The sequence below is a fragment of the Trematomus bernacchii genome, unplaced genomic scaffold (assembly GCF_902827165.1).
Source record: "Trematomus bernacchii unplaced genomic scaffold, fTreBer1.1, whole genome shotgun sequence".
Lineage (NCBI taxonomy): Eukaryota > Metazoa > Chordata > Actinopteri > Perciformes > Nototheniidae > Trematomus > Trematomus bernacchii.
In genome coordinates this window covers 1,271,804-1,284,238 of record NW_022987786.1, presented here as the reverse complement: position 1 = coordinate 1,284,238, position 12,435 = coordinate 1,271,804, and the positions used below count along the sequence as shown (strand labels likewise).

The following is a 12,435-nucleotide window of genomic DNA, read 5'->3' as shown; positions in this document are numbered from 1 at the left end:
AACCATATCCTCCATTCATCAAGATATTGTAAATTACATCTGATCTTAAAAGGTCTTTATAGTACACAACAATATATTTTGTTACAGCTCTATTCAATCATTTTGGCTGCTAATGTTTCTCTTTGTTCAAGTTTAATTAATATTTCTGTCACCTCTTCTCTCCATCAGGTGACTCCGATGTGGAACAGGAAGTGAAGACAGACAGAAAGGTGAGAGAGGAGCAGTCGAACAGAGAGAAGTGTATTTATTTCACCACTGAATTAAAATATAATTGTTAGGGCTGTCAAGTTAAACGCTATAACGCTCACAATTGATCAAAATGATTCAGGTATTCGATTATGAGTTAAGAATATTTTTATTTAATTAGATTTGTTTCTTTTTTTTAATGGGAGGTGTGCCTTAGAGGATTACATATCACCAAGTTGATTCAATAAATGTATATGACGATGCAATTTAAAATATCTGGATCCCCGACGAAATGGGAAATATTCCTACTGGCTAGTACTTCTGTTCTGTGATTGGCTGATACTTGTGTTCTATGATTGGCTGGTAATACTATGCTATGATTGGCTGGTAATACTGTGCTGTGATTGGCTGGTAATACTGTGTTTTGACCATTTGAAATTGACAATGAACTCAATGATCCAGACAAATTTGCATTTTTCAAATAATAAATAAATAACTTTGTTTGTTCCAGGCTCCTGAATCCTTCTCACCTGAAAACACAACTGGATCTAAATACAGGTAATGCTATAACATGACCAAACATTATTTAAACACATTCAAAATATATATTTATTTTATTGTGTTTAATTTCATGTCTTTCACCATGACGTATTGCATCCAATCTCTTTCTAACAGACATACATAAAATAATGCCTCTGTATATAGGATTGTTTTTGTTTTTGCACACATGCACACACATTCTGATGCATGTGGACACATCTTCAGTGATGTTCCTGTAATCATCAGGTGTTTCAGATCTTTCAACAAACCCTCCTCCAGGTCAGACTCCAGCTGGATGAACACCTGTCAGTCAGAACACAGGCCAGTGAAGGCTTGTTGTAGTAACTTGTCCCCCGTGTGTCTACAGGTTCAGGTGTCCTGGTCCAGGTGGGTTCCAGTGTGCTTCGACTGGCCTGGTGTTCGTTATGGCTCAGGAGGCGGAGCTTCTGTACAGGACGGTCCCTTGGGAGGAGAGCCTCATCCAATCAGCTGGCAAGATGGCAGCAGGGCCGCTGTTCGACGTGAAGAGTTCTGTTGAAGCTGCCGTCGTCCAGCTCCACCTGCCACACAGTGAGACAGAGGAAGGTAAAGACATCTAGTGTTAACAAATACACACTTATATAATGATTAGCACCTTATACCATCCACTACTGTTCAAAGGTTATGAAGCAGCTTTATTAAACTAGTTTAACAAAGATAACAACAGTATAATTCAGACACCAAATGTATTCTTTACATTCAAATAGTTGTGTCCCCAAAAGAAGAAAATGAGATTATAAAACATCCATTTAGTCGATGTGTTTCATGACATCATTGATCATTATTGAAGCAGACGATGCAATGCAGCTCTAAATACTGAGTTGGATTGTCTTTGGGCCCTCTGCAGTCTCCTCACTGTAATATTAAAGAGATGTATACTGTGATTGGTCAGTCCACAGCATGCTCAGCTGCTAACAGTGCTAACTCAACGCTAACTCTCTGTTACTGTTGTGATGCTAAGCTAGCAGTTTGAATCATTCTTACTTTGTTATCCATCTGTTGCTCTTTCTGCTCTTTACATTGTCAGTCTGGCTGAACCATGAACAAAACAAAACAACAGACAACAACATTTATACGTTAGACTTTCTACGCCCTGAAAGCTTTAGAGAACTCTTCACACATCTAGAGAGTCACTCAGACATGAGAGCGGACTCAGTCAAGCTGTTCTGACAGCAGATTACAAACATCTCAGCAGTCTTGAAGATTAGAAAATAATGAATAAAGTTTATGCATAACAGTAAATGCTCACATCCAGAAAGATCACAGGGGGCAGATCAATAATGAAACATTAGAATAAAAGGTGGAGGATATAAACTGGAGCATCCTAGTGAGGCTCCAAAGTGAATGACATTAGATGAACATTAGCTCTGAACTAAAGTGGTGAGACATTGAATATGATGAAGCTGTTTCAGCAGCAAAGCAACAGATGACCAGCTCTTTGCTCCACAGCGCTGCTCCTGGACGGCCTGTTGTCTGTCGTCCACATCACTGATGAAGGCCTGAGCATCTTGGAGCCGCTGGAGGTCACACGCACTCACGTGGTGGTGAAGGTCCCTCACCTCTCTAAATTTGGCCTTACCATCGATCGATTGAAAAGGCTTTTAAAGAAGCGGATAAAGGGTCAAATTCTGGTGTTCCTACGACCCCCGGGCAGAGAGGAGCAAACACTGGATGTACATCTGCTGCAGAAAAACGTCCTTGTGGAGAAGGTAATGTGCTCACCATCAGACTAAACAACTGCTCCTCTTCTCAAACCTTCTTGTGCTGGGAGAAGAGTAAGATCTATCTGAACTGTAAATCTTCAGATCTCTCTTTGTGGTTTTGTATGATTCTCTCTCAGCATGTCTTTCTGTCTGCGGAAACTGATGGCATGAATGGTAAACACATCACACAGAACTGAAAGACCTGCTGAGATGAATCACTGCCAAGACAACGTGATCTCATCCCTACCAGCCACATTTTACAGCTTGGGCAGCCGCCTTTTGTGTTGTGTAACTGACACAGACGGTTTGTGTTTTGGTTATTATTGGAATAGCTTCTTCAATAGCTCATCTCAAAGAATTAAAATAATCTATTTAGAATATTCCTTTACAAAGGCAATATATACTTATAATTATGTTGTGATTGATTGTATATCTCATCACTTTGTGGAGCAGGTCTGTCAACGTTTGTTGTTGTTTAATGTGATCTTTAAATAAAGTTGACTATCTGAGCATAACTAAAGTTACTCTGTTACTGAAGGTTGCTGATCAACACAGCTGTGCTGTGAACATCCCAATCGCCTCCGACTGTAAGCTGGACATTCATCACAGTTACAGTGTGCACTGTGAACCTGAGGGCTTCTTCATTCAGCCTGAGGTGAGTCACTGATACTCCTCTAGAGAAACACAATGATCATTAACACACATGTATCTGCATGTGGATCCACAATCAGGAAAGAAACAGATAAACATTTAACTTCTGCTTCTGGTTTTCAGAGTAAAAGATTTGAATCAAGTTTTGGACCAAATTACCATCCGACATTTCAAGTGTCCCTGACGACGAGCACAGAGAGAGTGTTTTTGAAGGTCAAGGACCAAGATGGAAACGTAGTCTGGAAATATCGCGTGCCACTGGAAGGTAAAGACTCCACCTGAGCTCAGACCCAGTGATAGACTGGATAACTCTAAAGATCCATCTCATAGCATCCTCTATTAAGGCTCCATGGCAGCGCATCATTACGACATTAAACACACAACCTGTTATATTCTAAAACCATAGTAAAAACTAGTGTGGTGGTGAAACAGTGTGGCATCATGGGAGTTGTAGTCTTCAGCTTCTCATGGTTAAGTGGATACACCGTCATTACAGGAGACCGTGATGAACGTACTGTTACCTTGATTAAAATTACACGTCTCTTTGAACCATTTGGGATAATGTTTGTACACAACTCAACAAAACATGAATAACATCGGTGTAGGAGTTTTTATACATTTTAATGAGGAAATGTTACATATTATAACTTTAAGTGAACAGAAATCCACCTCTGGGAATGCTGAGTTACTTTAATGTTTAAGAGATCTGTTTAATGTGATTGTTGGTTAACAAAAGTATTTTCCCTGTTTGTCTACCAGTTCCAAGACATGCATTGTCCCAAAGAAATGTACCAGCAGAGAGCAGAGTCGCAGCAGAGAGCAGAGACCCAGCAGAGAGCAGAGACCCAGCAGAGAGCAGAGTCCCAGCAGAGAGCAGAGTCCCAGCAGAGAGCAGAGTCCCAGCAGAGAGCAGAGTCCCAGCAGAGAGCAGAGTCCCAGCAGAGAGCAGAGTCCCAGCAGAGAGCAGAGACCCAGCAGAGAGCAGAGACCCAGCAGAGAGCAGAGACCCAGCAGAGAGCAGAGTCCCAGCAGAGAGCAGAGACCCAGCAGAGAGCAGAGACCCAGCAGAGAGCAGAGTCCCAGCAGAGAGCAGAGTCCCAGCAGAGAGCAGAGACCCAGCAGAGAGCAGAGACCCAGCAGAGAGCAGAGTCCCAGCAGAGAGCAGAGTCCCAGCAGAGAGCAGAGTCCCAGCAGAGAGCAGAGTCCCAGCAGAGAGCAGAGTCCCAGCAGAGAGCAGAGTCCCAGCAGAGAACAGAGTCCCAGCAGAGAGCAGAGTCCAGTGGCTGTTCTCAGTTCGGGCAGAGTTCGTTCAAAGAGTGACTCAAACTGTGCTGAATGTCCTTCTGGATAAACTCTTTCAGTCTGAAGTGATCAGTGAATCTGAAATGGATTCAGCCAGAAACAAACTCAAAGTGGACGGAGCCCGAGAGGTGGTGGATGCGGTGCGAAATAAAGGAGCTGCAGCCAGCAGGGTTCTGATCAATGCTCTCCGTGAGCTGGACCCGTATCTTTACGAAGAGCTCCACTCGATCTGAAGCAAAACCTCGTGGAGTGTGTGTGACAGTTGAAGTCTAGTCCTGTGTTTTGTTACCTCTAACTATTTCCCCTTGTCCTTGAAGGTAACACAGATTCTGAGCAAAGGCTACTTTCCTTCTCCCCTTTCTCCTGGACTTCCTCCTGAGAGCAGCTACCCGGGCTTGTTCTTATTTTACCATTTGTACTGACTTCTGGGTCAGATTTGGGATTTTGGGGCATTTGGTACCTCGGCGTGCGATTGGGAGTTCTGTTTGTTTTGTGTGATCAAACTGCAAAGACCTGTACCTGTTGGGGACTGTAAGTATAATATTCTTAGATGGTGAATTAAACCTACGTGGCAATAGTGAACAACCTTTTTTCCCAAAGTACAACGAAACCAAGTCCATGCTTTGGATGTCTTTTAACCTGACTGTTCTTTCACCTGCACTATTTCTATTCAAATCTATCGTGCTCTGTTTCATTGCACTGTTTTTATTTTTGTGTTATTACTGTATTTTTTCTCTCATGTCCTTTATATAATATGTTGCACTGTTGGAGGAGCTCGGGACCTAAGATGTTCATTACCATAACTACACTGTAGCTGCTGTGCACATGATAATATAACCCTTGAATCTTGAATGATTGCATTGAGTCTGAATGGGGACATCTGCTGGTCTACTCTTGGTATTGCATACACGTAGACGGCATAAAGGAAATGTACAAATATAAGTGAACTTTTCTGTTAACATTTAATCTTCTTGAAATTTAACTCGAGAAGCAGCATTGGATATTTTAGTGCTAACAGTGAGGGGTGCAGGAATGTCGTATTTCTGTGTTGGTCCCTGAAGGCAGCATCTCCCTGCTCCAACGTTGACGTAAAACATCTTTCTCAGCTCATGAATCCATGAATTGGTCCAATAAATCTTTGTCCTATAAACGTCCCAGGTCCCCTACAGTCTGCACTGCTTCTTCCAATATAATAATAAATCAACAAACTCCATGTAATTGTATTATTTTATTGAAAAACTAAAAAGGAAACCCTTACAGAGAACGGGCACTGAGATGTAATCCTGTTCACTGATGTTCTGCAAAGCTGGGCGTCATTGATCCACTTTAGCGAGGTGGTGATGGATGATTGAAATGTTAACGAGCCCCGCTTCAGTTGATCTGATTCACAGAAGTCACACTAAACAACAGCTGTTTCATCCACTGTGTGAAAGAAGGGCGGCTAATCCAACGAACCAAACCATCCTTTACTAAACCGACCAGTGAGTATTCATCTGTTTCACCATAAAGAATCAAACTCCGAACAACAAGGAGCAGATATATTCACTTCAAGCAAGTCCTACCACAGTTACTGCTGCTGAATCAGAGATTTAACATCCATGTTCTTGTAGATATTACTGTGTATGTCTTACAAAGGATGCCCACACAGAACAAGATGTATATTTAAATCCTCTAAGCTCTTCATATTTATCATTAAAACCTAAGACTCATCAAACATGGTAAAGAACTGAAGCTAATAACTGAAGCAGGAAAAGCATTTAGAGTTGACAGTGAAGTATAGAGACAGCAGCTGCTCTCACACACAGCCTGGATAAACACTGGATATCCACCTGGATTTAACCAATCAGTGAGAGCCTCCCATTGGATACTTACTGCAGTGATATGTCTCAGTTATTTAACCCTAGCTGATGTGGTGAGTAGCTTCTCATTTCTCCACCAGGTCTGAAGACATATCCTGTGGTCGTGGAAAGGATCTGTTTCAGAAGGGTCAAATGATCGGCCTGCATCAAGCAAAGAACACCACTAAGCTGCTGAAACGACTAAAGGTTAAGAACTGTCCAACGCATTCAAACCACATCAATGGATCCAGATTGACCCTGTTCCAGAGTGATGGGGGCATCAGGGATCCAGATTGACCCTGTTCCAGAGTGATGGGGGCATCAGGGATCCAGATTGACCCTGTTCCAGAGTGATGGGGGCATCATGGATCCATATTGACCCTGTTCCAGAGTGATGGGGGCATCAGGGATCCAGATTGACCCTGTTCCAGAGTGATGGGGGCATCAGGGATCCAGATTGACCCTGTTCCAGAGTGATGGGGGCATCAGGGATCCAGATTGACCCTGTTCCAGAGTGACCCTGTTCCAGAGTGATGGGGGCATCATGGATCCAGATTGACCCTGTTCCAGAGTGATGGGGGCATCAGGGATCCAGATTGACCCTGTTCCAGAGTGATGGGGGCATCAGGGATCCAGATTGACCCTGTTCCAGAGTGATGGGGGCATCAGGGATCCAGATTGACCCTGTTCCAGAGTGATGGGGGCATCAGGGATCCAGATTGACCCTGTTCCAGAGTGATGGGGGCATCAGGGATCCAGATTGACCCTGTTCCAGAGTGATGGGGGCATCAGGGATCCAGATTGACCCTGTTCCAGAGTGATGGGGGCATCATGGATCCAGATTGACCCTGTTCCAGAGTGATGGGGGCATCAGGGTGAGAAGAGAGGCGGAGGAAGTGATGCACCATCATGCCCACCGTGCTTCGTCAGAAGCTCACAGCTCCTCCAGGAAGTCTGCAGGCTGAAACAGGAAGCAGACATCAAACAGACGTTCAGTCGACGGCAGCACATTTGATTAACTCCAATCATCAGAGTGAAATCCACCAGCAGTCCATCAGGTGTTCTAGATCCTCCCTTCAGTCCTTTAATATGGAATATAAGCAGATTAATGCTGCCTCTAACAACTGTTTTCATCATCGATCTTTTTCTACATTCATATTTAAAATATCAGAACATTTTGAAACGTGCATCCCAGTTTCTCCGAGTCCAACGAGGTGCTTTTAAAAGTCCACAGATATTCACTTTAAAGGTCCCATGTTTTGGCCATTTCTACTGATCATAATTCCATTGTTGAGGTCTACTAGAATAGATTTACATTGTTCAATGTTCCACACTCACATTGGTTTCTCATACAGCATCTCTGTATATGTGTATTCTCTCTGTCCTACACGCCTTGTTGGAGCTCCTGCCCCCCCCCCCCCCTCCCTGTGAGCCCACTGTGATTGGTCAGCTCGCCCACTCTGATTAGTCAACCACCGTTATAGCAGAACATCAGTGTTTATGTTATGGCGTTTGTTAGCAACTAGAAAATGACACCAGTAATGACAAACAGATGAGAATGCTGCGTGGGGTCTGGGTGCCGTGCTATTTTATTAACTCAAAAATGATCATATTTATTCCACTAAGAAGAAAAAAAACGGCTTTTTCTCTCTCTTGATCCTCCTTAGCAACGGTCATTATAGTCCTTAACTACGGGAAACATAGACGGGCACACAATGTAAAATACTGTAAGTGACCAGCAGTATTTAGTAGAGCAAAACGATGCGTAATTGCACGTGATTATAGAACATTATTAATAATAATCATATATGTTATATAGCAGAGAGTGTGTAATGATGGTATTTATATTGCGTGGTGTAGGAGCCAAAAACGTTGATTTATTATTTCTATTATTTAATCATTTAATGTATGTAATGGAGTATAATTGTTTGGTGTCATTTGATTGGGATCCGCAGCCACGGTGGAGCGGAGCGGCTGATTGGTGCTGCGATTGCCTCAGCTGGTTAAAAGAGTCCTGCTGATTACACTCTGGGTGCTATTTTGGTTGTGAAGCCACACGGTTTTTTGACCGCTGCATTGCACTGCAGAGAAGATATGATTTGTTTATTTAAGTGAAGAAAACTGTTTCAATATCGTCTGGTAAGATACCTTCATTTGTGTTTGAAGAAGAGAACGAACATGGAAATAAATGTACCAAAAACGAACAATATATCTCTGAGTGATGTGTGAGCGCGTCGGCCAGGCGCTAAAACCAAAGAGCAGAAAAGAGCTTAAAGGTGGAAAGATGGCTCTTATATTCGTCAAAAAACCCAGCTTGATGAGCGCTGGTCCGTGGAAATATTTGTTTTGAAAACAAGAACTCAGAACTCATAACAGTGTGTGAAACACTCGCCTTCGTTTTACTACGGCTTCTACTTCCTGGATCGACGGTGTGTGAAATGTGAATGACTGAAGGCAACAATCACTCCTCCTCCAACTACGTATGTAACGCGTCACTGCTGTGGAGCGTTCAAGGACTGTTGGAAACGTCTCAACTCGCGGCAAACGGTACAAAACGCAATGGAAATCAAGGCAAGACAATGAAAGTCCATAAACAATGAAGTAAAATTCAAAAGGAATAAATGTGTCGTCTTGAACAAAAATGGCAGACTTGGAAAGCTTGGAAAGTGACATTGACTGTGTGTATATGGAAAGGCTCAAACGACTGAAATTATCAAGGAGTGCAAAATTGGGTGCATTGACAAGGAAAAGAAATGAAATCAGACAATTAATGGAAAATGTCTGCAATGTGGAACTGGTTAAGTCGAAAATGGAAAATGAGTTTACACAACTACACAAGGAAATGGAACAGTTAAATGATTCTGTTCAAGCTTTAATGTCCACAGAGGAGGAGAAAGAGGTGGAAAAGGATCAGGATGAATGGTACAACCCCAAAGCAGCTGCCTTGGAAGAGTTTACTCAGGAGGTCTTAAACTGGATCGCTGATGCTCCTGTGTCCAATGTGGTCAAGACCAAAATAAAAGGACATATGAGTGTTGCACCTCAGGACAGTATTTCAAACATAACGAGTGTTCATTCACAAAGTTCAAGGAGATCTTCTCGGTCTTCTATCACATCTGCTAAAATAAAATTGGAAAGTCGAAATGCAGAATTGTTAGCACGAGCTGCTCGGCTGACTCAGAAGCAAGCACTGGAAAGGGAGGAAGCTGGTTTGAAGGCAAGAAAGGAACAGCTGGAACTTGAAACAGATATTGCAGCAAACACTGCGAAATTAAGTGTAATCAAAGGAATGGAGGATTCTCATGCAGGCATGTACCAAGCAGGAGACAGAATGAATGAATATTGGGATAACTCAGAGCAAGAAAATGCTCATTTGAATGCCAACAAGCAGAAACCAAACATCAATAAAACTGCAAATGCCGTTAATAGTGAAACACAATTCATACCACAACGTCCCGAAAGTTCAACTTCATCCAGCACGTCTTCTAGCACGGGAGAGGGCAATATGAATAACTTAATAAGCATCATGGAAAAACAGACCATAATAACAGAAACAATGGTAAAGCAACAGAAACTTTCTTCATTACCCCCACTCAACATTCCTACCTTCAACGGAAACCCTTTGGATTATCGGTCCTTCATAAGAGCATTTGAGCATGGTATTGAAGAGAAAACAGAAATCAGTAAGGACAGGCTTTACTTTTTGGAGCAATGCACTATTGGCCAACCAAGAGAGCTTGTGCGCAGTTGCCAATATATGCAATCTGACAAAGGATACATGGAAGCGAAAAGGTTGTTGAAGCATCATTATGGAGATGAATATCTTATCGCGACAGCCTACATCGACAAGGCTCTCAATTGGCCATCTATTAAACCTGAGGATCCACAATCTTTAAAAACCTTTGCCGTGTTTCTTAATGGATGTCTCAATACAATGGATAGTGTGGAATACATGGAGGAAATGGATCACCCAATCAACATGCGAGCTGTTCTTTCTAAACTCCCATATAAGCTGAGAGAAAACTGGAGGGCTAAAGCTTGCGATATACAAGATAGAAACAACAGAAGAGTTCAGTTTAAAGATCTAGTGAAGTTTGTCGACCATCATGCTAGAATCCTTTCTCATCCAGTGTTTGGAAACTTAAAGGAAATTCCAAATACATCAGCTAAAACAAGCTACACATTTGTTCCTGCTACTCCCAACACAAAGTTCAAACCGAGATCTCCAGAGTTATATAAAAGTGGTTTCGCCACTAGTGTATCCCCAATACCTCAGAAAGAAAACAGTAACCGACACAGTGACACATCCCAATCAAACCGATGCATCTACTGTAAAGGAGAACATCATCTTTCTGCTTGCAATCAGATTCTCAAAAACACCCACAAAGAGAAGTTGGAATTCCTCAGAGGCAAAGGACTTTGCTTTGGATGTTTGGAAAAGGGCCACATGAGTAAAGGATGCAAACAAAGACATACCTGCAAAGAGTGCAATCTCACACACCCCACTCTTTTGCATTTCAGTAATATAGAGTCGAGCAAAGGAAAGGTAAAGACTGTTGCAAATGCTTTAGTGGATATGGATAAAGATGATTCACGGGAGGAGGATATTGGGGCCGGTGAGCCTGAAGGCACCCTGGCTATCGTTCCTGTGAAGGTGAAAACAAAAAAGGGTAATACCATCATAACAACATACGCCTTTCTGGACCCAGGTAGTACGGCTACCTTTTGCACAGAGTCCATTCTACAGCAGCTTCAAGTGACTGGACGCAACACAGAGATACTCCTACGAACAATGAATAGAGAGGAGTCAGCTAAAACATCTGTTGCATGTGACCTTGAAATATGTGGTCTTGAAAGTAACCAGTATGTAGCACTTCCACCTGTTTATTCCCAAAACAAAATACCAGTACGAAAGGCAAATATTCCTTCTCAGGAGGACGTGGAACAATGGGAATACCTGAAAGAGGTCAATCTACCACAAATTGATGCAGAGGTTGGCTTGCTGATCGGGTGCAACGTGCCAAAGGCTCTAGAGCCATGCAAAGTCATAAACAGCCAAGGGAATGGCCCGTACGCTGTTAAGACCATTTTAGGTTGGACAATAAATGGACCTCTAGGAAGGTCAGATACGACTCGTTGGATTAAACCAGTCGTTACAGCAAACAGAATTTCTGTTGTGGAAATCGAGGAATTGTTGAAGCAGCAAGTGAAGCTTGACTTTCCAGAACATCAACACAAGGAGCGTCTGGAAATGTCAAGAGAGGATCACAAGTTCATGGAAAGTGTCTCTAATTCTGTCAAGTTGGTAGACGGACACTACAGTATTGGGTTGCCATTAAAGGAAAAAGGACTTGATTTTCCCAATAATAGACGTGTTGCTGAACAAAGAGCTTTGAACCTAAAAAGAAAATTCCAACAAAACAACAAATTCTACAAGGAGTACAAAGAGTTCATGGCGGATGTTGTTGATAAAGGTTTTGCCATAAGAATGACACCTGAACAAAAAGACAAGGCAATTCAAAGCAAAAGGAGCTGGTATATTCCACACCATGGCGTGTATCATCCAAAAAAGCGTAAATTGAGGGTGGTTTTTGATTGCGGTGCAACTTACCAGGGCACATCTCTGAATGCACGTCTTCTCCAAGGCCCAGATTTAACCAACAGTCTTATTGGTGTCCTTACAAGATTCCGGCAGAAGAACATTGCATTCATGGCAGATATTGAAGCCATGTTCCATCAGGTCAAGGTGCCAGAGGAAGACTCGGATCTTCTCACATTCTTGTGGTGGCCCGATGGAGATCTCAGTAGTGAGCTAGAAGAGTACCAAATGGTTGTACACATCTTTGGAGCAACCTCCTCGCCTAGTTGCGCCAACTTTGCCCTACAACAGTGTGCAAGAGACAATGTGGATGACTTTAGCCCAGAGGCAGTCTCTTCGATGCTAAGAAATTTTTATGTGGACGATTGCCTAAAATCAATGGAAGACGAGAGGAAGGCAGTGATAATCGCTCACGAACTTAAAACCCTGTGCAGTAAGGGTGGTTTTAAGTTAAACAAATGGGTAAGCAACAGCAGAGCTCTACTACAAACAATACCTGACGAAAGTAGATCAAAGGAAATCAAGGATCTGGATCTGGATAAAAGTACCCTGCCTGTTGAAAGAGCTCTCGGAGTTC

General features: G+C 42.6%; 1 protein-coding gene across 1 annotated transcript in view; it reads left to right on the top strand.

Annotated features, from left to right (window-relative positions):
* LOC117497557 overlaps positions 1-4,654 on the top strand; it is a 58,878-nt gene extending 54,224 nt beyond the window's left edge. Inside the window, exons 17-22 of the mRNA XM_034149527.1 lie at positions 1,094-1,311; positions 2,215-2,474; positions 3,007-3,123; positions 3,243-3,384; positions 3,879-3,983; positions 4,515-4,654. Of these exons, the coding sequence (XP_034005418.1) occupies positions 1,094-1,311; positions 2,215-2,474; positions 3,007-3,123; positions 3,243-3,384; positions 3,879-3,983; positions 4,515-4,654 (982 nt within the window). The remainder of the gene's footprint in view (positions 1-1,093; positions 1,312-2,214; positions 2,475-3,006; positions 3,124-3,242; positions 3,385-3,878; positions 3,984-4,514) is intronic.
* Positions 4,655-12,435: the final 7,781 nt, after the last annotated feature.